We start from the raw sequence: 26559 nt of genomic DNA, 5'->3' as shown, positions 1-26559 counted from the left end.
TGTGTGCACTTGCAGTATGACATGCCACACAAGTGGAGGTCAAAAGGACAACTTGCCGGAGATGGTTGTCTCCTTCCACTATGTGAGTTCCCGAGATCTAGCTCAGGTGCTAGGTTTGGCAGCGAGTCCATTTGTCCACTGGGCTGTATTGCTGGCCCCTATATTAATTTTTATTCATGTGTTGGTGCCTGTGTATGTGTGCACATGTGCTTGTGAGTGCTTATGGAGGAATCCCCTGGAGCTGGAGCCAGAGGCAGTTGTGGGTCACATGACATGGGTTCTAAGAACCAAATGCCAGTCCTCTGGAAGGACAGCAAGGACTCTTAACCACTGAGCCATTACTCCAGCCCCTTGAATTTGCCTATCACATGTTGTGTGTTATCTTAAAATATTTATCTATTTGTCTGTCTGTCTGTCATCTGTCTGTCTATCTGCCTGCCTATCTATCTATCTGTCTGTCTGTCTGTCTATCTATCTATCTATCTATCTATTATTGTGTGCATAATGTATCTGTGTGCACAACAATGCCATGGCACATGCATAGGGGTCAAAGGACAATTTTGAGGCGTTGACTCTTTTCCTTCCACCTTTATATGGACACCAGGGATGCAAGGCTTCTGTGGCAATCACCTTTGCCAGCTGAAGCCTATCATTGGCCAGTATTATTTCTTAAGTGTTATCATGTTTATGTATTTATTGTGCGTTTGTGTATGCATAGTTCAGAGACAATCTGAGGGAAGCTGTCCTCTTCTTCCACCAAGGGATCTGAACTCAAATCATCAGACTTGGTGCCAAGGGCCTTTACCCACTGAGCCATTTTGCCCGCCTTTTTTTAAAGCACAAGAGACAAGAAAGAGAAACAAATGAAATCGCATTTTATGCCTTTAAAGGCCTTGCCCAGGTGTACCAAATGGGCCAGTCAGTGTTGCCGAGTGGCCATCCAGCTCCTGCTTGGTGCTCAGTGCCCAGGCACGCACCTTCTTCCCATCTCGGGGGAATACAGAAAGTCCTTACAGGGCTCAGTGAGCATGCTTAGCAGGAGTGGCCCATTCTTGCTGTCTGGTGACAGTGCTGACTCCCACCTGTTCCACGCAGTCCTGCATCCCAAGGACCTTGCAGACACTGTCCCTGAACTACTGAACACTCCAAGTATTTGCCTCCATGCTCAACAGAAGGGGTTTTAGCATGATTAATAAAAACCCAGAGTCAGAAATTGGGGTTCAACCTAAAGGTCAGTAAAACAAAACAGTTAGCCACTGGCTCTTAGCTGTACCTCAGTCTGAAATGGCGATCCTGCCTCCAGGAATCTCAGAATGAGATTATGTGTGTGAGCTGTCTCCTCCCATTTTATATTCCTCTCTAGGGCTGGGATTAAAGGCGAGCACCCCTGCGATTAAAGACACGCACTGCCTGGTTTCTATGGCAAACTAGTGTGGCTACTGGGATGAAAGGGGTGTGTGTTATCACAGTCTGGTCTGTAAGGCTTGCTCCAGTAAACAGAAGGGCAGGCCAAAATCTTGGCTGATGGAGAAGATGCTCAAACAGGTAGCTGAAGTTCCAGTCTTGCGAGGGGTTCTCTCAGCTGTTGCTGCTTGGCTTGAGGAGGAATTAGCAGTCCTCACAGGGAGGGAGTGTGTGGCCTCTCTGATGAACTTGCTTGTTCCCCTTGCTGTCCACGCTGTCTGTCTCAAGCCTCTTGCATTTGTCAATGGTGGTGGTTATGGATGGTGAGTGGAGGCGGTTAGAGAGTCAGGCCTAGTCTCTGCAGTACATCAGCACTGTAGGAAATGACTTCAACACTTGGCCTTGGTTATGTAATTCTGGAGCAACAGGAAAAACTCCGCTAAGTGTTAGTGGCTGGTAAATAGTTAGCACTCAGTAAATGCTAACAGGCCTTCTTGTTTATAACCCAGAGCTGTATTCGGAAGGGGGGCAGCAGATCAGAGAGGGCCCCCAAGCAGGTTTGCGGAGGACCTATCATGAACGGCCTTCCACCCTTCCAGGACAGAAGTATGCTAGTCTCTAAGGTGTCAGCTGGGGTTTACCTGAGGGCAGGGCAGAGCTGAGGTCTGAAGCAAGGCAGGGCGTGTTCAGGCCATTCTGAGCAAAGCCAAGGTAACAATTCTCAGCATTCGTGGGTGTTAGGCTGACGCGGTTAGTCCTTCCCCAAACCTGCCTTCTCTGTCTTCCTCATCACACGCTAGGCTGCTTCTCCGTCTCCTTTGCAATGGTCTGTGGCCACAGGACTAGGCTCTGGCTAAAAGACTCTGAATGCATATCATTTCCGCCCTGCTGATGGAAACATCTCATGGCGTGGTCTCCAGGTGCTTTCCTTTTTTGCAGGCATAATGCTTTCAAATACGGCGAACTTGAAAACGGCAGAGCCAAAAAGAAGAAAGAAGCCTGGATCCTCGGGTCACCTTGTGGAAGGCTGCCTGCCTTCTGTGAGTGCCAGCGATGTGAACCCAAACAGATTCTATTGGGTTGCCATTGACGTTATGCGCTACGCTTATTTCATTCTATAGGCTGGCATCGCCTTGACCAATCCGCACGTTTCCCAGTGAGGGGGAAAACGAGAGTGCATCTACGGAGTCCGTGGTTTAAGAATTTCTGGAAGTTTCCGGCGTACTTGCCATGCTCTGTAAAATACGCACAATGTTTTCATTCCACTTCACAGAAAGGCTTTCTTTACAAACGCTCTTCGGGGGCCTTCCTTATTAAAAGAGGCCAGTTTTTAGAAACCACTACTTAGCGTTTTTCGGAACTTGTTATCCTATTCAGCAGAGTCCAAGTCGGGAGGCTCTGCACTCGGACAATTACTGCTCTTGATTAGCAACAAGAACTGATGAGTTGGCCTTTCCAGTGTGCTAAGCAAGCTCAGCCAAGCAGAAAATATCACTGAAGGGGAAACAACAGGAAGTGATTTTCTTGGTTACATTAGCGCTGTTGCGATATTTACACATGTTTGTGGATGACGGGGGAACCTCCGCTGCCGCGTGCCCTTCCAGACGACACCGCTGATCTTCCTCCGAACCTGCCCACTTTCCCGCGACTGAGGGACCAGTGTCAGGCCTAGAAATGGGAGCACTGCTCTAGTCTCACACTCTCAGACAGCTCAGGGGCAGCCTGGTGGACATTTCTCTGTACTGTCTCCAGCACTGACAGGACCTCTGTCCTTTTGCAAACAGTGTCTGTGCTGGGTGAGGTGGCTCACCTGTAACGCCTGGAAGGTTGAGGCAGGAGGACCGTCAGGAGTTCAAGGTCAGCCTGGGCTAAAGTGAAATCCCATTTTAAACAACAAAACAAAACAATAAATAACCCTGCAAACTTGAACTATGCCTTGAATCACAGGCTGAGCTTGAACTGAGAAGCGGTTCGTGTCCTTTTGTGAATGAGCCGTGTGTGTCTTCGACCCATTTTTCTGTTGAGTAGGAGACTATCCTCATATTTCACATATAAAATTTTTGTATATTAAGGGCAGTGTATCTTTTCATATTTCTTAGATTTAGTTAACCAACCACCGATCTATTTGCCTTTGCATTTTGCTAAAAAAATTTAATCACATATAAAATCTTATCTGTATTATATAGTATTTATATTTCAAATACATTACTCTTTTCTTTTGAGACTTTTCTATCTCTTTTTGGGCTACAAAGTCATGTTTCACCCAGTACCTATAACCCTACTAATTTTATAAAAAATTGTAAAGTAACCCCTTACTTAGTCCGGCAGATGCTGGATTAAATGTAGGTGTGAGGAAAGATCTTTCTGGAGGCCGTACTGGAGAGCTAAGAAGTGGAGGTGGGTGGTGGGGCAGAAGTCTCCAGCACAGAAAGCACAGTCTAGTGGGTAGACACAGTGTGAGACATGCCAAGGACGGCTGGCGTGTGACGAGCGAGCCCAGGCTGGACTTGGGTCTGTGAGTCTCTGTAGTCTTGGGTGGGGTTGTGGACAGTTCCCCAGATTCTCATCATCCTGCTGGCAGAGACCTCAGAGGGATCCTGTCTCTGTGCATCTGCACACACACACCTTGATCTCGGCCCCAGACTGAAGGAAAACAAGTCAGCCAGTCACCCTGTGTGTAGTGCTGAAGTTACTCAGCCTTGAAAACAAATACAGAAGGAACTCTCTTTACTAAACGCCCTCAGGGTTGGCCTGAAGCAGGGCTTGAATCCTCCTAGCATCAGGGGAGAACAAGCCAAGAATAGCTTTGTTGATTTCAAAAAATTATATAAAGATCGTGTACAAGGCTTACTCCCGGAAGAAAAAGAATCAGGACGTAGCAATAAGCAAACCGAAACCAAATCCGATCAGTTGGGGTGTTAATGTCTCTAGCAGTCTGAAACCACGATGGCTATGTCTGCTGTAAGGAGGCTTCTGGGTACCAGCGTACCAACCACTCCACTTCCTGGACTTGGCAGGCCAAGAACCTCTCCTAAAGTCAGCTCTGGCAAGCAGGCCTGAGGTCCCCCTCCCCCCACATAGCCATGTGACAGATATGCTTGTTTCTCCCTGTCTCTGCAGCCCGCTGAGGAGGGGCTTCAGGGCCTTCCTACACCTGCCACCTCCCTACTGCTTAGGCAGCCTGACCTGCTAGGAAATGACATGAGCCCAGGTAACCATCTTTTTGGGACCACAGTCAGGTTAGCTATGAGTCTGACATACAGAGCCTCAGAGGGTAGGACCCCAGTGCACAGGGGTAAGCAGTCATTTCCCTGTATGCAGCCCCTACCAGGGTCTAGTGTGGAGGGAATCTGAGAAATGAATGGACCTGAGGTGTCGCCTTGCTCTTCAGACCCCAGTATCCCTCCTCCTGCTCTGTGGTTGATGCCAAGTGGAGAGAATTTCAGGCTGGCTGGCACGTATGCCCCTAGATTTATTACTTTTCTTTTGCTGTGACATGAGAAGAAGGATTTACTTTGGATCTCCGTTTCAGAGGGGTCAGCACCTATTAGTTTGGTCCCCTGCGCTTGGGCAGCACACCATGGTGGCAGGATCATGAGGCAGAACCAGTGAGTTCACATGCTGGCCCAGGATGTGCAGAGAAAGGGGCAGGGAAAAGGCAATAATAACAGGCTACCAAAGACCCACCCCTTTCCTCCATGAAAACACCAGAACCATGCAAAAATGTGCATGACCCGGAGACAAAACTTCCGAACAGCAACTTGTGGGAAACATTTCCAATTCAATTACAATCACCCTCCTCTCCTGGGGGCTTTGTCCCTCTCCTCCATTCGGCTGTCATGTGGGGCTACACCTGCCCTGGCTATCATAGACACACAGCAGGTGCAAGGTTTCTGTCCCCAGGGAAGCAGAAGCAGGAGCCTTGGTGGCTCCCTCTCTGGGATACCTACCCCCAAACACAAGCGCTTCTCTCTCAAGTTGGTGCTCTGAGCCCGAGGTTGGGAAGGAAGAAGAGCTGGGCTCTTGCACACTCATCCCCCTTTTCCCTCCCCGAGGAATCATCTTCATCGTCACCATCCATTGCAGAAATGAATGGAGGCCACGAAGGCAGCTTTATTAAATATGAATGAGTCGCAGTCCATGGCCCCCACATGGTCACTCGCCCACTCCATCTCTGGCAATTACTGAGTTACACACACTGTGCCAAGGGGCACAGCGGTCCCCGCCTGCCCTTGCAGACTGACAAAGCCCGGCAGGGGCATGACTCAGGTCTACAGCTGCCCTGCCCCTTAATGGAAAAAAAAAAGCTACCCCTGGTTCCTGTGCAGCCCAGCTGCTCAGTTCTAATGGCTCAGAGACAGGGTTTTCCTCCCAGGACTGAGGAGTCTGGGCACCAAGCTCAGGCCAGATAGAGCTGTGCTTTGGAGACTAGGGACGAGGTATTCTGGTGTGAGAGGCTTCTGAGCTGTCAGCCCCAGGCACTTCAGGTTTGAGGAGACTCGGCCTGGGTTAAGGTCAAAAGCATAGGTGCAGGCGTATGCCCCTCACTTAGTAATTCAGCTGTGTTTACTCCATGCTCCAAGCTACCAGGTTATGAGTGTGATGTGAGCGGGGTTCTTGCTCGCTCTGGGGTAGAGGAGATGCTCAGTCAGTTGTTGATGAACAAATGGAGCAGACGATGTGGGTAGTCCCGGTTATCTCTGCGTTGAAGAAGCAGAGGTTAGTGAGCTTAGCGAAGGCTTCCATGCCAACGAGTGACACAGTGAGTGTGTGTGAGTATGGGCTGTGAGTGTGTGAAAGAGTGTATGTGAGTGTGTGTCAGTGTTTGAGTGTGAGTGTGTGAGAATGTGTGTGTGTGTGAATGTGTGTGTGCGAGAGTGTATGTGAGCGTGTTTGAGTGTGAGTGTGTGAGAATGTGTGAGTGTCTGAGAGTGTGTGCGAGAGGGTATGTGAGCGTGTCAGAGTGTTTGAGTGTGAGAATGTGTGTGAGTGTAAAGAGTGTGTAAGGGTGTGTGTGTGACAGTGTATGTGTGTATTGCGAGTATGAGTGTATATAAGTGATATATGTATATACAGTGTATATCAGTATGTGTGAGTGAGTATATGAGTGTGTGAGAATGTGTGTTATGTAAGTGTGTGTGAGAGAATGTGAGTGTGTTGTGCAAGAGAGAGTGTGTGTATGAGTGTAAGTTTGAGTGTATGTGAGTGTGTGTGGCAGGGACTATCACCCTTCATTGCACAGTCTGCCCCTTCTGTCACATGTACGGTCCTATATACTGGGTGTCGAAATTTGTTTCTGACCCCAGTTTAACCAAGAGCCATGAAGCTGTTTACCATGCCAGGGGCTTTCCTCAAGGTTGGCAAAGACCGTGTACGGATTAGTAAAAACAAATACAATCAAATCCTTTTTCTCAACTTAAAAAATTACTTTTATTTTAGGAACCAATAAAATTATGGCAAATATTTACAAATAATTATCTCACATAAAGGTTACATAAAATCAATTCTTCACAAGAAACAGTCACTTATGAAAAGACACAGATATTGAGACTACGCCAACCTTATTGCATGTTTCTCCAGCTAATTTAAAATAAAGGTGTTGCAATCAACCATTTAACTTAAAATAAAACCACAAATCCCAGGTTTGACGAGAAAAAAAAGTTTAAAAAAAATTAAACCAGTATACCATCCCAGTGTCCTCCCAAGTCCCACCCGAAGCCCCGCCCTTCCCCCAACAAAAGAAAAATATGTCCAACATCTTTGGCAAATTGGCACTGCTGTAATTACATTCAAATATTATCACACACAAAAGCAACACACATCACTAAGAAAAAAAACCACCAATATTTCAAGTCAGTTCTACTAGAAAAAAAGAATATAAAACATACACACTTTTAAGAAGCTTTTTGTTTCTCAATCTGTTGGAGACAGATCATCTCCCACTTTCAAAGGCAATTCAATTGTGTGGTTGTATTTATTTTTTTGTCGTTTTTTTTTTTTGTATGTTTTTTTAACAAGCGTCTATGCAGGCATCACAAACTTTGGCGGATACAGCAGATATGCATTTCTTTGATGCTGGGCCAGTCCCTAGGACAGTGTTAACCATCTAAAAGAATGAGAAGCAAAACTCACTTGTCTTCCTGGCAGAGTTCTATCGGAATGTCATCTACATCCCCACAAATACTCAATGTCCAGAGGCCACTAGAGGGTGGCAAACCAGGGCAACATCGTCCAGCAGGAGTGTGGGGGCGGCCCTGTAACCAGGCAGAGAAGTAGCATGCTGGCCACAACAGGTCCTCATGCCCATTACCTACATTGTGCTGGTGGCTTGGGCCTGGGGCCAGCTCTGTCCCTCTCTGAGCCCCACGGACAGACTGCTGCTGGATCCACTCACCTTCTGTGACCAAAGGCAAGCAGAGCCAGCAAGAACTGGCATCGGGAGACACAGCAGCTCTTCTGAGTTTCATGTCCTAGTATTAGAGAGAGGGTGTGTGTGTGTGTGTGTGTGTGTGTGTGTGTGTGTTAGAGAAAGGTCTGTGTGTATGTGCGTATGACTGACGACTGTGTGAGTGACTTGTGTGTGTGAGTGACTGTGTATTGAGACTGTGTACATGTATGTGTGTGTGTGCTTGTGCGTGTATATGTGTGTAAACTCCCCTGTGTCCATGCACTTGAGCACACGGCATGGAGAAGAAGGCCTGACAACGAGGCTCTGAGTTTTGCATGATGTTTAAAATAGATTTGGGATTTATTTTCTTTTTAATTTTTAGCAGTTAATTGGCTACTGATCGGTTGGAATGTCCAACTCTCCATTCTCTCAAATCCAACGAAATAGTTTCGTTAAAATGTCTCATGCTTGAAAACAAGGGGGGCCATTAAATAGTTTCCTTTCTGTTCCACTCTAAGTGAAATGCGCCACTTGTCAATCAAAAACCCATCGTTACATGTTCTCAAGATGAGAGGACGAAGGATGTGCCATCTGCATGGTGGTTTGGGGGACTACACCCCCATGTGCAATTTAGCAAGCGAGTGAACCAGGTCGGGGCAAGTGAGACTACAGGCTGGTCTCCTGAAGTCAGGTCTTAGAGACAGCAAGAGACACAACTGCTAAGTCTCTAACCTTTTGCTAGTTTCCCTTGCTCCCCTCTCTGCCCTCTAACCAAAGTTGTCCAGGCTGAGCCTGGTCCCAACCGAGAGCTCACCAGCATGCCATGCCATGCCCACAATGAGGACAGGAACAGCAGCTTGGTGCTTGCTACTCAGGAGACTAAGGTGTAGGCAGAAGAATCTAGAGGTACTAAAGGGTGGCTGCGTTCAACCTCATCTGGAGGTGACACCCATGAATGGCAGTGATCAGATATGAGTACCCCATTGGTCCTAGAAGGGGCCAGGAACTGGGCCTCAGTACCAAAGACAAAAAGAAAGATGGATGCCTGCTGTTCCCAGCGTGCAGCTCACTCTACCTTCGCTGCATCTGTATCCAAACAGCACCTGTGCAAGGGACTCACTAAGTGTTCTGCAGCTGGCCCTTGGGGACCCGGCTGCCACTGCAGGAACAGCCTTTAGCTGACAGCAAGAAAGTGTAGATCAACTCTGTGGCTCCCTCATGAATATGCAAAAGGGAATCTTGAGGTCCAGGGACAACAAGGGCCAAGGAGCTGAAGGGGCCACTGGGAGGTAGGGCAGATGGAAGGCAAGATGTCGTGGCCTGACTGTCCAAGTCTGCAATCATGTGTTTTGTTTCCTTTTAAGAAATGCACATGCCTTGGACCTCTTGGAGGTTAAAGCGATAAAGGAATAAATTTACCCAGGTGCACCACCATGTGCCTGAAAACTATCACAGGCAGACTCCAGATGGGTGACAAGGCCAGGGCCACCAGGGAGCTGGTCTAACTCCGAGACTTATGGGGTCAACCTGCTCTAGCCTGGCCTGGCCTGTGCAGGGGTCTCCCGGGAGACCGCGATTCCAATGCCACTTGTTCCTAGTGTATGCTTGGGAGTGCTCAGTTTGTTTTTAAGATTTGCTACCCATGGCTTGTTGTTAAATTCTAGCTGAAATGTCACCTACAAAGGGGTGGATGGAGCTAAGGCTGCCAAAGGCACGTCAGTCACTCTGAAGTTTGACTGCTTGTAAGAGGATTTTCACTCCTCAACGCCCTGTGGCCACATCTGGGGCTCTACACATAGAAAACCAGAAGCTCCCTCAAACCCACCGCCGCTTCCAAAGTTCTAGAAACTGTTTCTCCCTCCCATCTTCCCCAAGTGTTCTTGAAAGAACAAGGAGAGAACAGAAGGGCTTTCCACAAGACTGGTTCACAAGTTGGTGGCTGACTGGCCCGATTCAGCCCATAGGCATCTTTTTCTTTTGGCCAATAGAGTGTTTTTAAAGTTTTCACTATTGAGATGCCAACCCATGGGCCAATCATGCTCTAGACACCCGGGGATGTACTGTACCCTGCTGCTTTGTTCCCCGCCCAGAGGGTGGTTTCGAACTACCTGACCGGCCTCAAGTATTGCAATCTAGAGAGGGCAGGTTCTAAACCAGGCATCCTTGTATGTTGTCACAGTTTGTTCCAAAGTAGAAAGGGCAGAGAATAGAGAAAGAAAGGGGATGGCTCATGGGACATTCATATTTAGACCCTGCCAGGGACTGTGGCACAGGCTTGGACACATTGTCCTTGGAGCCTCAGGGTACAGCAAGGAAAGGCTTCATGGGAAAACTCAGAGGTGTTTGTGGGAGTTTAGGTAAAGACTGAAAGTGTCAGTGTTGATGGGACCCTTAAGGCCACCAGTCCCCAGACCCTTCCTTTTACTAGACCAACTTTTGGGCTCTGTTCTTTCTTTCCGTGTTGTAGATCTGGGGATTTCTGGAGGCCTCAGGGGTGGGAGTCTTCAAGCCATACACTTCGTGATGGGATCTCAACTCTGTGGGCAAAGAATGTGGTTCAGAGACCAGAGGATTCACTTCATCCTTATCTTCACAGTGAGCCTCGAGTGTCAGGATCTTGGCCTCGTGGGGTAGTGGAGCACTACAAAGCACTGTGCAGTGTCGTTTATGAAGACAGTCTCTAAGCTGGTGACTTAGCAAGGGGACAGTGGGTTTGTTATAGCATCACAAGTTCTCCGGCTGGAGCTAGACAAGTGGTGTGAAAATGTCATTTTTCACAAAGTTCAAACAGGACCGAAGGTCCTTGGAGGAATAGCCCCGCCTTCTGCCACGGTGCTGGTGAAACCCCAGACTCCGTGTTGAGTTCTCTGGCTTGTGCATCTGCAGTGTGAGGGTGTGCTAGCTGGAGAGAGCAGGTATGCAAACGTGAGGACACCCACAATGCATTTGCATCTCTGGAGCTGGCGAGAGCAATGTGTGCATGAGCAGTCCTGTACCTCTGTGCCCTTGTGCTTCTGCCTGGCTTCTCTCCCAGGAACCACGGGGTTGTCTAATAAATACAGACTTCAGTCTGAGGTCCAGCAGCACCTCGAGTGCTTTCCTCGGAGAGAAGAGACATACAGATGGAGTTCCTTGTGTGGGCAAGATCAGATGGCGGGGAAGGAGCCACCGTGGGGCGGGGTGGGCTTGCTGAGGAAGGGAGGTGTGTGCACTGAAGGCAGTACAGGGAGGTTGTGCCCTCCAGCAGTTTGGAACTGGGAGGAGCACAGGGTGAGCATCACTATAACAGAGCAGTAGCAGGGACAGAGAAGGAGTGAGGATGGAGCCTCCTCCTACCTTAGCTGACAAAGGAAGGCTGAATGCAGGTCGCTCGTCTCCTGGGGGTGGGCTGAGGCCCCAGCTACCTTCCTCCGCTAGCAAGTTCCCCAGGTGCTAAGCCTGCTCCAAGCTCACGTGCCTTGCGTTTAGCTTGGGGACAGGGATCCTTGGCAGTTCTCCCAGTCCGGAAGCCTGGTCTGGAGTACTGGGACAATGGTACCCCCTGCCATCTTCACTGCCACCTTCTCTTCCAGGTAGATGGAAGTGACAGCCACCACCATGTGTCAGAAGGGGCCCAGGTCCCAGCCCTGCCTCTGCTGGGACTCCACTTTACTGAGCCTCAATTTCTTCTTTTGTCTTACTACCCTGTGGGAGGTATTGAGGCACAAAACAATGCGGGGTTGCAGGGGATGGGGTTCTGTTTGGTCTCCCTGTCTGATCCTGGGCTTCCCTAAACTGGGCCCCAGTTTCCTCTCAGAACTAAACTAGATCTTTTTGAGACTCTGTGGTTCCCATTCTTGTTTCACACTTGATTGGATCATTAGCAAGATCCCATATGCTTGCTCAAAAGTGAGGGCCTGACCCAGGTGACACTGCCATCACCTCAGCTCCCTGGGAGGAAGGGAGGAAGGGAGAGAAGGAAAAATAGTGAGATCGGCCAGCTGTCAACCCAGCAGAAGCTCAGAGAGGTAAAAGGTCTGAGGTTCCACTAGACAGCAGACCCTAGGGACACTGTCAGGGAAATGACTGCTTGCTGTCCTCAGTTGAGACAGGGGTTCTTCTCTGCAAGAGGGACCGTGTGAAGAACAGAGGTCCCAGATGAATGAATTGTGTCACTGGGAACCCCAGACTCAAGCCCACCCTCAAATTACACACCCCCGGCTGGTTCCTCATTGCTTGTCCCGGCCCTCCCCAGCCCTTCCTCTGTCTCCCACATATTCCTCCACCTTTCTCACAGCAAGTTCCATCTTGACACCTTTTACAGACAGGCTGACCTGCCACACCCCCACCACCTCCGTGCCCAGCCACACTTTGTGCTTCCCAAGGGTGGCAGGGCTGCTTGCGAGGAAGCCCAGGTCCTGGCTGATGCCCGCAGAATGTGCTGGTCCTCAGTGCAGACATCAGTCCTTTCTGTTAGCCACTGTCCCTGTGGCTGGGACAGGCTTGCCCAGAATCCAGTTGTTGGGGTCCCAAAGGACAGCTGTGAAGTGCCCATGGCTGATGTCCACAGTGACTTGAACTTGGGCATGCCTTGGAAAACACGTTCAGTTTGGTTCCAGGGGCCAGAAGGACCAGGAAAGCCTCAGGCGTGTCCCTAGTCTGGGTCCAGTGATCTTTTGATCCAGAGAGCCATCCAGAGTCACAATGCCATCCACACTTGGACGACCTCTTACTTTAGGAGAGCAGCTGTCCCAGACAGTTCTCTTGGAGTCCCTGGATTAAGAAAACGACTATTGACGCTGTGGTGACTCTGTGGAAATGAAGGTAAGAGGCCAGGGCGTCTCCCCGAGGTGTATTTCTCTTGGGAGGAACCTCGGGAAGCTTACGTCATGACTGCCAGTGAGCCTTGTAGATATCAGAGAAGTGGAGTGAGCTCGTGGCCAGGCATCCTCCAGGTGGCTGCTGTCAGTTTCAAACACAGCTTTGAGTTGGAGCACTGACAGAGCCCCAGGGCAGAGGGGGGTGTTCTGTGCAGAGCTGGAAGATATCCTGTGATGCATTGTGGGTAATCTGCTCTGTTAGACCCTTAGGTCCACAGAGAAGCAAGAAGGTATTTACATGGGTGCTGTGAAGCCAGCTGGCCTTTCCAAGACTGGCAGACGGTCAGGAGGACTGGCAGGCTGGGCTTGGCCGCAACGGTCTTCAGAAGAGCAGAGAAGCCTGTCACCCCTGGGAGAAGCTCGTCAAGATTGACTCTTGAAATGGATGAGAACCCAGAAGTCCAACAGCCCTACCTGGATCCGGGGCAGGAGAAAATGGAGGGAGGGTGCTCCAAGTGTGTGTGGGATGGGGTGGGAGACGGATTTGTTGGGTCCCTCTGTCTGTCTTGGGAATTGGGAAGCTGTCTACCTCAATGATATGCATGGTGAGAGTTGGTGCACATGGCTCTGAGGGTCAGTGGCGGTCGTAGGCGGTGGCTGCGGCAGGTGGCGCAGCTCCTCGGGCTGCGGCGCTGTAATAGTATGGGGATCCTGAAAGAGACGAGAGGGCACAGAGGTCAGACCTGGGGGTCCCCTTCCCACTAGTCTCCCCACCTCTGTCCCTGTTGCTCTCTCATCCGCTCAGGCCACTGTCCGCTTCCCTAAGACCTTTGTCCTAATCTTTTCCCTAAACTGCCAGTCTGATCAGGGCTCCCCAGAATTGCATGTAGACGGAAGCCCCTGGTTTCCGTCCTGGCTGTGGCACATGATCTTTCCTTCCTTTTGTGTGGATTCTGGCTCCTTCCAAGACATTGGGAAGAACTGGGTAGCTGTCCCTATGGACCACAAAGTCTAAAATATTTAGTGTCTGGACTTGGATAAAAATATCTTTAAGACCTTACCTACAAGAGTAAAAGGGTTCAGGTTTTTGTTTGATTGACAAGCCTTGGCCAACCTCTTTGGACTTACTGGCCACACTTCCCATTATTCCCAGCCATATTCCATACCATACCCAAAGTCTGAGCCTGACGCTATCATCTACATGGGTCATCTCATTCAACTGTAGGGGCAGGGCCAGTGACCCCATCCTAGCAGACGCAGGACCCCTGCCTCTGGTTCCTGGCCCTATACTCCCACCCTCTCTTCTGTCTAGGCCTCCTTCAAGTCCTTGGCCCTGCCCTCTCCTCTGGGGAGACTCTCCCTTGAGCTCACTTTCCTCCCCAGGTTGAGTCACACACTGTGGCCACCTCTCTCTTTGGTGTGTTTCCTCTATCTTAGGACAGAGAATACTGAATAGGCAAGGACTAGACTCTGGTCTTCTTAGCATTTGCCCCAAGTTCCCAACCCTGCTCAGGGAGGATTCTGGTATGAAGGCACAATGGTCCCTGAGCGAGCAAGCAGGAGTGGAGAAACCCCATGGCCACCCTGTTCGCTCCCTTCCTGACCTCAGTGGAGGCAGGGAGGGGCAACAGCGGAGAGCCACTTATTCAACATGGCCGGACACTCAGAGCTAAGGGGAAACTGACCCACACATGCTGGCTTGCATGTGCCAACCAGGGCTTAGGAGCCCGAGGCAAGGAGACTGCCCAGAGGTGGAGGCCAGCCTATGCTGAGACCCCGCCTCGGGGAAAAGAATTTAGAAAGGAGTTTGTGCCCTGGGGAGCTGGGCTTTCAGACAAACTCTGGTGACTACTGACAGAAGTGGGATTGGCCTGGGCTCAGGCATGCGTGTGGACTTGGACATGGGCATGAACGTGGACATGGGCGTGGACGTGGACATGGAGCAGCTGCAGCAGTGTATGTGGGGTGAAGCCTCTTCCTGTCTGTACCAAAATTCTTCTCCAAGGACCTGGAGCTGAGGCTCCAGGGACCTGGGAAGCTGAAGATCCAGGGACCTGGGGAGCTGAGGCTCCAGGGAACTGGGGAGCTGAGGATCCAGGGATCTGGCTGGATTCTCAGAACCACAAAGCTTCAAATCTTTCATATCAAGGAGACAGATGTTCAGCAATATAAAAACCCACTCACATCACACCTCAGTGCTGAATCCTGGGCTTGAAAAAAGGATGTGTGTCCTTGGTGAGGGCTTCATCCACCATAACACAGCTCTAGGTCAACAGCAGAGCGACTGACTCTTTGCAGCTGATAGAAGTTGGGGTCCTATCAGCCGGTCTTATTGGGGTGGGCCTAATGGGCTGAATTGCCAGAAGAACGGGCTTGGAATTGTTCTGAAGTCTCATTCAAATCCAACCAACCCTGACTGGGTCTCCCCATTACTGGGGGTGGAACCTGACCATTCTCCCGGACACCCTAACTGGGGGCGAAGCTGTGTGGTTTTCTTCACAGGCCCAACCGTGTCTTGGTGGAAGGCCATGACCAGGTGGCTTTGCTCCCCTGAGCCTCAGTTGTGTTCCTCTTTAAAAAGGGGTCACAGGGGGGCAAATGTGAGGGCACCCTGAAATGAGGGTGTGATGATGCTGTGGAAATGCCACCTTCTAAGGACTTACACCCGTTAACTTTTATCTGGTAGGAACTATGATGGTTTTATGGGTGAGGACACTTGTTGAACCACAGACAGCTAGCATGCCATAGAGTTAGAGGACACAAGCATCCTGACTTCCTTCCATGCTCCGCCTCACAGGCTGACCCACTCTTGCCCCTGACTCAGGAAGACAGGGTAGCCTCAGGCAGTGAGAGTGTGGTGGCCTCTCCTGGCTGTTCCCTGAGGCCCAGGCAAGGGTTGCACACCCGGGAATCGCCCAAAGGCATTCTCCTGCTGCCTCCAAGGTCACATCCCTATTCCAGACCTGACTCTTTCCTCTGTGGGATGGGGCAGCAACAGGGTGGGGGTGGGGTTCATTCCCTGCAGGTCTGGAGATTGCATGAGGATATGAAAATCATGGGGGCTATATCCACAAAGGGTCTACCAGGGGCAGGAAGTAGAAGGAAAGACGCTCTCTCTAGCAGCCCTGCGGTGAGGTTTCCAGGTCTCTCACAGCTCTGTTCGCCCCTCAGGGCTTAGCCAGCCTGGGTGGCAGCCTCGGCTGAGGGTTTGATTTACCACAGAAAATGAAAACATCACCTCACAAAGCAGTCTGTCTTCCTGGCACCCATTAGACCTCCATCTAGAATAAACTTGTCCTTCTTTCTGTCATTTTTCCCCCCTAATTCACATTATCATCAATTTACCTCTTGACACAGCCATTCCCAGCCGGCTCAGGGCTGGTTCCCTCCCTAATCCCTTTACAGCGGCCACAGGCGCCCCTATTCTAATCCTAATTGACCATGGCCTGCTTTTCCGCTGCCAACCCTGCCAGCTCTGCTTGCCTCTGCTGCCCCTTTGCCAGCCTGGGGGATCCCACAGGATGGGGGAACCCATGAGATGAGGTGCTGAGGGTAGCTGTCAGCCCTCACTCTGGCTGTTTTGGTAAAGGAGGCTTCAGCCAGGCCAGCTTGGGGTACCGGGGAGCCTGTGTAAGGCTGGTCTGAGTGGGAAGAGTGAGTTGTGATATATGTCTTCAGGGGCTCACCCGAGCTTGAGGAAACACAGGCCAGGCCCCCACATTCCTGGCTTCTTTCACCCCAGACTGGGTCTTTCTGTGGCAGGGCCCATATGATGGGAGCGTGGGAACAGACCAGAGCTATTTGCAAACAGGATCCCTATGGAGTCAGAGCACTGGGCCTCAAGAGCTTCACGTTCAGTGCCGGTGAGAGAGGCTACCATGGTAACCAGCCTCATTTCATCCCCAAGCCAACTGAGGCCCAGGCGGGTAGGTGGCCTGGCGGATCGAGTCTTGTATCATGTTGCAGACCCACACGATTCCCACTCCTCCTATGTTGGCACTTTTCCTGTGGCACAGGCCTGCCTCTGGCTTGTCCTCCTGGCTTCCCTTGCTGCTGGGTCACAGGCATTTTACTTGAGAGCTACCTATTAGACTCTGTTGTGTTGGACATTGATGGGGAAGGAAGCACCTTCAGGAAGTGGGCTGGGGGACGCCATTTACTAGAAACAGGTGTCAAAGGCCTCTGTGCCTGAACGGTGGTGGGGAACAGCTCCCGAGGCTGTCAAGCACCTAAGGAAAGCTGCCTCCTGCCAGCTGGCAGCCATGGGGTGCTTACAGCAGAGCAACCTGGTCATGCCTCTGGGTGTGTTCCTGGCTCTTGTCCCATGCCCGTTTATCGAGTCTGCCTGGAGATCCTGGGAGCCTCTGATGTCCTTCACTAAATATGTTTTTACTTAAATTAACCAGAGTGAATTCTGTTGTTTGCAATTATAAGTCATTAACCTGGCTCTCAAAACCAGCCGGCTGTCCTCGACACACACAAGGCTTGAGTGTGGAGGGCTCTCACCTGTGTCTGCAGGGACCTAAGGTCTCCTTCCAATTGTAACTGCCCAGCCTGAATCAGTTAGGGAACTTGAGGGAGCTCCATCACACACTGCCTAAACATACAGGCTCTGGAGTCAAGGAGACACCTCCTCTGACACCTGCCCACATGTGACCTGAGGTGAATGAGTCTGCTCTTCTCCTCCACTCTCAGAGACAGTGGGGTGGCTCCCATAGGGCTTTGGAAAGGATAAAATGCGATGACCCCGCACCGCATTTTCCCGGTGCTAACAGAACTGTAGATAATCAGTCTTGATTCTGTTTCAGCCCTTTTCTCTAGTCCCCCCGAAAGCCCTCAGCACCTAGCACAGGGGCACCTGCTCCAGGCTCCCTCACCCCTAGCCTGTAACATCACTGGACAAAGCCTGATGTTATGGGCTGTGAACTGGCTTTTATCAGACTTGAGCAGAAAAGGCCCCCAGTGCCACCCCTCTGGACAAGCCACAGCCCTGCAATCTGTTCCCAGCTTCTCAGCCTTGTTCAAAGTCCCTCATTTGTGCATATTTCACAACTACCTCAACTCCTATACCACCCCTGGGTGGGTTTATCCCCGCTGCTGTGCTCCTTAAGCCCCCAGAAGGGAGTATCACTGCTAATCACTGATGTCATGTAGAAAGCACACAATGGTGACTCCTCTTAGCAGGGCTTTGTGCAACCATGGGCTGGATTTCTGCCCTTCTCGTGTTCCCTAGGCCAAGAAGTCCTGCGTAGCAGCCCTGGGTCAATGTGGCCTTAGAAAGCCATTCCCACGGGCCCTGGACCTCTTTGAGACACACTCCCTGTGAGTCTCCATATAGAATTAGGATCAGGGCTCAGCTGGAAGGAAACCAGATCTCATGAGAGTCTCAGAGTCTTTTGTAAGGCAGGCTGGGCCTCTCCCTCACACGGAGCACCAACTGCCCATGCTCCTATTTCATCCACAGGTGTGCATGGCACACCAGAATGCTAGGAGCAGTCCAGGGTTCCAAGACCATGGCCCATGCCCAGCTCAGGCGGTAGTGAGAAATGTGGCATTTGTACCATCTCTCTGTCTTGTTTTGTTTTGTTTTTTGACACGGGTTTCTCTGTAGCTTTGGAGCCTCCCTGTCCTGAACTAGCTCTTGTGGACCAGGCTGACCTCGAACTCACAGAGATCTACCTGCCTCTGCCTCCCGAGTGCCGGGATTAAAGGCATGCGCCACCACCGCCCAGCTCCACGTGTCTGTCTTAATCACACCAGAGTGGGGAAGGAGTCAAGGCTAAGACTTTACAGGCCTAGGGTTTGGAAATAATTAAGGATCCGGGGAATTCATGGGCTCTGGCTGAAGGAGGCCTTGTTAACATGGAAAGATAGGCCTGAGCAGTCTCAAATGCTCCTCCTCTCTCCACTCACTGCCCGAAGTAGAACACCTTTAGCTGACTATAGGAGTGAGATCGGTACTGTAACCTGCAAGCTGACTGGCTGGTTCTACCTGCTAAGGGGTTAAAGGGTGAAATCTGTATCCGGGACCTCTGTTTCAAGTTACTCCAATTTTGGTGGATACTCACCTGCTGGCTTCATGCAGGTTTAATTAACAAACCAAAGGGCTCTTCCAAAGCTAGTCCTGCTTGGGGTGTGTGTATGTGTCTGTCTGTCTGTCTGTCTGTGTACAAATACTGATGATATTCACAGACCAGGCTGTTCCAGCCATGGACATTCTCCAGTTGAGTCTTGGATAAAGGTTAGGCACCAGCTGAGCCCTACACAGCATGCCTTGGCAAGCCACAGGGCAGCTGGTTGCTAATAGAGCTGGCACTACTTGTGCCCACAGCAGACATCATTAATCAATCACTGGGCCTCAGAGCCCTTCGTAAGACACTTTTCCAGGCAGCCAGCGCCATTCAATCCAAGTCTGCATTTCAGTGCCTTTTATTTTAGGGAATTTGCACTATATTTAATGGTTCTTAAGAAATACTAATTCCTCATGGGCAAGCATTTTTCTCTCTTCTTTCCTGTCTCACATTCCCTCACTTGAGCTGCAGGGGAATTGACTGCCCTGAGACCACCATAACAGCCCCTATAGTCCACATTTATGGGGCAAATGACCCATCTCACCCCAGTGGCCAGACCTCAGGAGGGACCCTGACCCAATGGAGAAGCCAAGTAGGGCAGCCAAGGACCCAGGTACCCCACAAGACAGGTACTCACCAAGCAGTCCTGGGTTGGGGAACCTCCACGAATCATTGTAGGAAGAATACTGAGGGTGGCTGTAGGGACTCCCAGAAAATTCACTCCCTGCAGTAGGTAGGAAGAGGGACAAACAGGAGACAAACGTGAAATCAGGCTCAGAAAAGGCTGTGGATTCAGGCCAGCTTAAATACTGAATATTGAAGGCACTTGTCTCCTCTAAGGGCTTCGGGCACTTTCGGTAATCAATTATAGCACATCAGGGTCACATCCTCATGCTGTGAGCTGTTTCTCTCACCCCAAAGCACTTTGTATCCGTGGGAATGGAAGGCACGGAGTCACCAGGTACAGGGTGGGGCCTCACTTGGTACACCTGCCTAGGTTTGGTCCTAGTCTGCTGGGCTGTTGGCACCAGCTGAGGCTCCTAAGGGACCCTAGTGTGGGGTTGGTTCCACTCTCCACGACCTCAGCTCTAGTGTGGTCCCCCTGTGCTGTGAACGCAGAGCGACTGTGCCAAGGGCAGTCAGCTGGGCGGGGAATGAGACACAGGCCTCCCCCGTGTCTGGAGAATGTAGACAGCAGCTCTGCTGCCTCGAAGGGATGGGCTAAATGCTTAGGAAATACAACATAGGAAGTAGGCTGGGGTCTTCTAGGCCCTGTGGAGGAGACAGTTGTCCATGCTTGTAGCATGCTCAGGAAGGCATTGTGAACTGCTCATTGGTGAAGGGAGGGTAGGGTGGACCCAGAGGATGATTCACCAAGATCCAGCAACCTGAAGAGCTAAGCACCCACCCTGGCTGGTCCCTGGGTTTTCAGCAGTCCCAAGGGAGTCTCTTTTCTGCCAGCTAGGCCAGGTCACAGCTTCAAATCCTGTTCCCACACTCTTGGAGCAGCAGACTCTGCCCACTTCCTCCTCCCCTTTCCCTACATCTGGGGCCCCAGAGGGCAGACTGCATTCTCAAGTCTTCGCACTGAGTGTCTGAGAGCCTACTGTGTCTAGCGGAGGCTTTGGAGCAGGGCATGGAAAGCCAGCGGGGCACTGAATGGTTTGCTTGAACTCCAGGTAAGGCCCTCCCCTGCTGGAGATGACAGAGGTTACATGGTCCTGGGAGACGCCCTGTGGCCAAGCATGACTCCACTATCCCCCTAAAGGAATGCATAAAGGCTAGAGGGCAAGAGGCTTTGGAAGAGATCAGTCCTCCTCCCAACTCATAGGAAAACCCAGGCAGAGTGTACACACACACACACACACACACACACACACGCACACACGCACACATGCGCACACACACACACTCCTACTCAGGCCTCTCCTGGGGCCACTCCCAGCCTGACAGGCTGAGTCTTCCAATTCTCTGTTTTTTATGCCTCAGTGGTCAGGGTGTCAGGTTCCGGCATACAGAGGGAGAGCGTGGTGACAGTGCTGGGCCGCACAGCCCAGCCTCGGCCTATCCATCAGCGCTACAGTGCCTCCTCCTCCCCCTCTCCCTCTTCCTCCTCCTCCTCTTTGAGAAGCAGGCTGGGGGGAACGTGGAGATATGGAAGCCTGGATAGGGGGACACACTGTCCCTAAGGCTCTGACACCATGAACTGCCCCAGCAGAGGGACGTCCTCATAGTTCCGTGCCTGGTCTATCTCTGATTAGCACTCTATTTCCTACTGCCTGGCCACCTCTTCCAGGAAGCCTCTTTGAGCTCCATCCCCAGTGGAGGGAGTCTCAAGGCCACTCAGCTGGAGTGAGGTGACACGGACCCCTGGAGGCCTGCGAAGGTACATGAGCAGCGTCCAAATCCACTAGGAGTGAGCCTAAGCCAGCAGCACCATGTTCTTCTGCCTGCGTGGCTTCCAGAAGGCACCATTTCCTGCTAGCACAGAGTGCCCTGCATGGCCCTCTAGTGTCTCAGCGGCCTTGCCTTAGGTGCAGTCTGGTCCTGCAGGTCTGTGTCCTGTTTCCAGCAGACAGGGTGCCCAGTAGTCCACTGGTACCCCCATGGAACAGAGTCCCTGAAGCTCTTTCCTACCCTCTTTCTGGGCCCCATGGAGTAAAGGCCCTCCCTGGGATGCTTTCCCTGACCAGCCCACCCTCCTGTCCTGCCATGGTTTATTCCACGGAGCTCATCGTATCCCAACCTGTCTTGTTCACCATGCTCATCTCGTTAATTATCTGTCTCTTCTACAAGTCTGAAAACTCCTTGGGGACAGAGTTTTGTCTGTTTATGTCTCGATCCCAAGCTTCATCGCCAGGCTTGGCAGCCATCTAGCACGCACGGATGACTAATTGTTCACTGAGCGGGTGAGCGAGAAAGGGAACGAATGAATGAAACACCCAGGTCAACCGGGGACAAATCACCGAGTAGGCCTCTCACTTGGACAACGGCCACCGCTTCGTCTTCCATCATCAGCTTCCACAGCCAGGGACCTGCTGTAGCATCTGCTGCAGGCCAAGATGTAAAGCAATTTCTGATCTGTTATCTACCACAGCATCCGGTGCCCAGCAGGAAAGAAAGTCACCGGGGCCCCTACCTGGTGTGCTCAGAGTCATGGTGAGGCGGGCACATGGGTCCTTGTCCTGTGACACGCCCTGTTAGACTAGTACATTCTTGGTAAGGGGAGCGTGGCCATCTCAGAAACATGAGGCTGACCCAGAGGTTATCCAGCCACCTGCTGGGGGCGCTGCAATGGTGCCTGGTTATCTGGCATGCTATACAGTAAGCTAGTGGAGTGTACGGGGTGGAGAAGCCAGGGTCTCACTACCAGGGAAGCTATCCACAGATCTGGTCCATAGAGTACCAAAACTGATTGTGGGACAGCAGACTGACCAGGTGGATGCCAGTCCTTGATCGATTTGGCACAAAGTCTTCATGGGTTCAAATCCTGAGCCTGCCTCTTCAAAGTTCTGGGGCTTTCAATGGATCGCCCAACTCCTCTCTGTACCTCAGCACCTTCTTTGAAAAGTTAGGGCAAGTTCAAAGCTCGCGTGGTACTTGTAGGGCATCCAGAGAAGGCTCAACACATGTCAGCCATAGTGGCATGCTCCTCCATGTCCAGATTCTCACTGAACCTCCCAGCACCCTGTGATGCTCACGGTATTGATAAAGCTGCATCACAGACGTTATTATTCAGGCCAGAACACAGCTCCAAGGCCAGGTTTCTGTCTCCTGGCCTTGAACTTGCTTGTCTTTAAGACACTGTTTTCCCATCCTGGGCCTCTCCTTCCTCATTTGTCAAAGGACAGAACAGACCACATGTTTTCAACCTTCCTAAGGCTGTGACCCTTTAATGCAGCTCCTCATGTTGTGGTGACCCCCAACCATACAATTAACTTGTTACTTCATAGCTGTAATTTTGCTGTTATGAACTGTAATGTAAATATCTTTATATATTTACATATACATTTATATTCGATATAAGGCCCCAAAGGGGTCGGGATCCATAGGTTGAGAACCACTGCCATAGATCCTACCTAGATCCCTGTGTCTTTTAGGTTGAGGACCCCTACCTCCTTACCACCAGCCTGACACTTATTTCTGCTGGAACTTCACAAAAGCAGCTTATAAAGCAAGATATATTTAGCTTAGAGTCCTGGGGCCCTTTCTGGGACCACTGAAGGGTCATGGAGCCCAGCCTTCAGGATGGGTAGAACTCCAACATCAGAGGGAGGCAGGGACTTGGAGCCCAGCTGAAAGCTGGGGCCGTGCCTTGAGGCCAGTCAGCCTGTGAGGTGTGATGGTGAGGTCTTCCGAGAAGCCCCAGCAGAGGCAGCCGCAGAGCCCCTAAGGAAGGGTCGGCACAGAAGGGTTTCCTTTAGCATGTCCCTGGCTGTGCAAGCTACTGACGGAGGTAGGGGTGGCTACAGCGAGGGAACTGGCCATTGTGGGTATAAAACCCTCCTCTAGAGCAGGCTTTCACAGGGTAGGAAACCTAAGTTCCTACTTCTAGCTTTTTGTGGGGGCTTCCCGAGGCGAAGTCAACAGACCCGAGGTCAAAGGTCACACCTTCCCTTGTGAATTTCTCCAGCGAAAAAGACTGCCCCAGCTTGGGGCTCCCTACCTCTTTCTACTGGTTCATACTGAACCCCTTAAGTCAGAGCTTTTATTTCTTAAAAAGTAAGGTTCTGTAAGGCCCAAGTTGGGGGTGGGTTTGCGTCCTGATAGCAGTCACTCAGTCTGTGGGACCTCCATCCACAAGGCACCAAGCACAAAGAAGACCCCAAATTAACCTATAAGCCCCACCTGCCCAAGGACCAGGAAACTTCCTGGAATGCTGGTAGTTGTAGTTCTTAAAAAGTAACAACAAAGCCTCATGGGCAAAGTACAGTGGCCCATGGTTTTGTTCATATAAGCCCCAAACAACTTGTGCCTGAGGGCCACTCCTGGAATATTCCCAGGATGGTCCTGACCAAATTTCATCTTGGTCAGTATTTAATATTTTAAATAAAGCATCCTTCAAATTCGGGCAACTGTGGAACTGGTTTTTCTTCAGCGAATCTCAGGTTTAGCACGTATTGGCTCTCCTTCAAGGCAGGTCTGGATGCTGTCTACAGTTGGACGCGTGGAATCACCAGTGCCATAGTCCTTTCCATCCTGGGCCCCGCATGGTGCATGGGAGCACAAGGGAGAACCCAGGCTGCAGCACTCCTGAGGCGGGCTGAGCTCGCTCAACCATTGGCACTTCTCAGGGTCTGTGTGGCCTTAAGTAAGGGACTAAACCTCTCTGAGCAGTCTCCTCCTCTTCAACAGGGACCAATGAAAGCATTGTCTATGGTTCGAATCTGCCCACACAAAAGTCAGGTTGGCGTTCATCTCCATTAAGAAGCATTAAGAGATCGCCACACTGACATCCAAAGGGGCTGTACCAGCCTGCACTCCCACCAGCAGTGCAGGAGTGTTCCTTTTCTCACATACTCTTTAGCATAAATTGTCAACAGTGTTTTTGATCTTGGCCATTCTTACAGGTATAGGATGGAATCTCAGAGTTGTTTTGATTTGCATTTCTCTGATGGCTAAGAATGTTGAACATTTTCTTAAGAGTCTTCCAGTCATTTTAGATTCCTCTGTTGAGAGTTCTCTGTTTAGGTCTGTACTCCATTTTTTTATTGGATTATTTGTTCTTTTGATGATCAATTTCTTGAATTCTTTGTATATTTTGGAGATCAATCCTTTGTATGATTATGGGTTGGTAAAAATCATTTCCCATTCTGTAGGCTGTCATTTCGTCTTGTTGACCATGTCCTTTGCTTTACAGAAGCTTTTCAGCTTCAGGAGGTCCCATTTATTAATTGTTTCTCTCAGGGTCTTGCTACTGGGGTTATATTTAGGAAATGGTCTCCTGTGTCAATACATTTAAGTGTACTTCCCACTTTCTCTTCTATGAGGTTCAGTATGGTTGGCTTTATGTTGGTACAGCCCCTATGGATATCAGTATGGTGATTTCTCAGAAAATTAGGAAACAGTCTTCCTCAAGACCCAGCAATACCACTTTTGGGTATAAACTCAAAGGATGCACAATTGTACCACAAGGACCTGTGCTCAACTATGTTTGTAGCAGCATTGTTTGTCATAGCCAGAACCTGAAAGCAACCTAAATGTCCCTCGACCGAAGAATGAATAAGGAAAATGTGGTTCATTTACACAATGGAGTACTACACAGCAGAAAAAAATGACATCTTGAAATTTGTGAGCAAACGGATGGATCTAGAAAACATCATATTGGGTGAGTTAACCCAGACCCAGAAAGACAAATATCATATGTACTCACTCATAAGTGACTTTTAGACATAAAGCAAAGAAAACCAGCCTACAAATCACAATCCCAGAGAACCTAGACAACAATGAGGACCCTAGGAGAGAAGATATACACAGATCTAATCTACATGGGAAGTGGAAAAAGACAAGATCTCCTGAGTAAACTGGGAGCATGGGGACCATAAGAGAGGATAGAAGGGGAAGGGAGAGGAAGTAAGGGAAGCAGAGAAAAATGCTATGCTCATCTCCCTGCTCAATAAAATCAACAACAAAAAAGAATCTAAAAAAAAAAAAGCATTAAAAGTATGGGTGCTTGAACTGACTTTTGGAGGCGGGGCTTCGGGGAAGTAATTAAAGATATCAGAGTCCATGCGGGAGGACATTAACACCATGGAACTGTGGCTTCCCAAGCCGAGGAACCTGAACTGGGAGTTCTATGGTTATCTGAGGTCCTTAACCACCTCCGAACTCAATAGGATCCCCACCAGCAAGAAGAACCTTCCCCAAATACAGCTTCCTGAGTGAACCTCCCAGGCCTTGGAGCTGTGAGCTGAGGCAGCCCTTACACTCTATGAACTACTTTCTCTAGAAAGTACTGTGGCATTTGACTACAGCAACAGGAAATGGACTATGGTGAGCACTTGCATCACAGGGCCAGAGAGAAGCAACGACACACGGTACTGGAAGGAAAATGGGAAGAAACCCCTCTAACAAACTGGAACCAGGCTTTAGGAGGAATTCTCAGCTTTTGCTGAGTTCTTAGTTATGCAAAAGCAAGCCAAGATCTGGGCTTAGGGGTGAAGGCAGAGAGAGCTGAAGAGCTGGGCATGAGAAAATGGAAGGGCCAGATTGGAGGATCTTAAAGATGCACATGCCCTACATGGAATGTGTGTGTGTGTGCGTGTGTGTGTGTGTGTGTGTGTGCATGCCTGTGTGTGTGTGTGAGTGAGTGTGTGTGTGTGTGTGTATGTACACTTTAAAATTGAGAGTCCTAGATCCAACTTTCAGGGCGAAACTCACTCCAGCCCATCTCCCATGCATCCATATGGCTTGTCATTCATTGCTGTGGTTTGAATATGGATGCCCTCTCCAAACTTCATGCAGAAACTTGAATGTCACATGACTATTTTGAGGGTGGTCTTTATGAGGTGACAAGGTCATTCAGAGGGACCTCAGTTCTTCTTAGGAGAGTGGGCTGTAGAAAGTCAGTCCAAACTTTCTTGCCTGGCTCGTGGGTACCCTTACCCTTCAGCTTTCTCCACATTATCATGTCCTGGCGGGGTGCCACTGCTATGCCCACACACTTTCCCACCTCCTGGACAGTGAGCCGAGATGGACTTCTCTTCCTTATATATTACCCAGCCTCAGATGTTTTGTGACAGCAACAGAAAACACACTGAGACAACACCTGCAAACTAGAGTTGGTGCTCTCCCCAGACATGGAAGTCAGAGATGTCTGGGTGCCGTCTTTGTGTGGCCAATGGAGTTATGATGAAGACGTGCGGTCAGAGGACACTGTAAGGACAGTGTAGATCAT

The 26559-nt window shown here is 50.3% G+C and overlaps 1 protein-coding gene across 1 annotated transcript in view; it reads right to left on the bottom strand.

Moving 5' to 3' along the window:
- Positions 1-7138: 7138 nt before the first annotated feature.
- Pax5 (paired box 5) overlaps positions 7139-26559 on the bottom strand; it is a 176128-nt gene continuing 156707 nt past the window's right edge. Inside the window, exons 9-10 of the mRNA XM_041667866.1 lie at positions 19300-19386; positions 7139-13302 (exon numbers count right to left, since the gene is read on the bottom strand). Coding sequence (XP_041523800.1) covers positions 13226-13302; positions 19300-19386 — 164 coding nt within the window. The 3' untranslated portion in view covers positions 7139-13225. The remainder of the gene's footprint in view (positions 13303-19299; positions 19387-26559) is intronic.

The sequence above is a fragment of the Microtus oregoni genome, unplaced genomic scaffold (assembly GCF_018167655.1).
Source record: "Microtus oregoni isolate MIOR12 unplaced genomic scaffold, Mior012 000017F_ref0000208, whole genome shotgun sequence".
Taxonomy (NCBI): Eukaryota; Metazoa; Chordata; class Mammalia; order Rodentia; family Cricetidae; genus Microtus; species Microtus oregoni.
The sequence above is the reverse complement of the archived record's forward strand: the minus strand, read 5'-3'. Positions and strand labels throughout refer to the sequence as shown.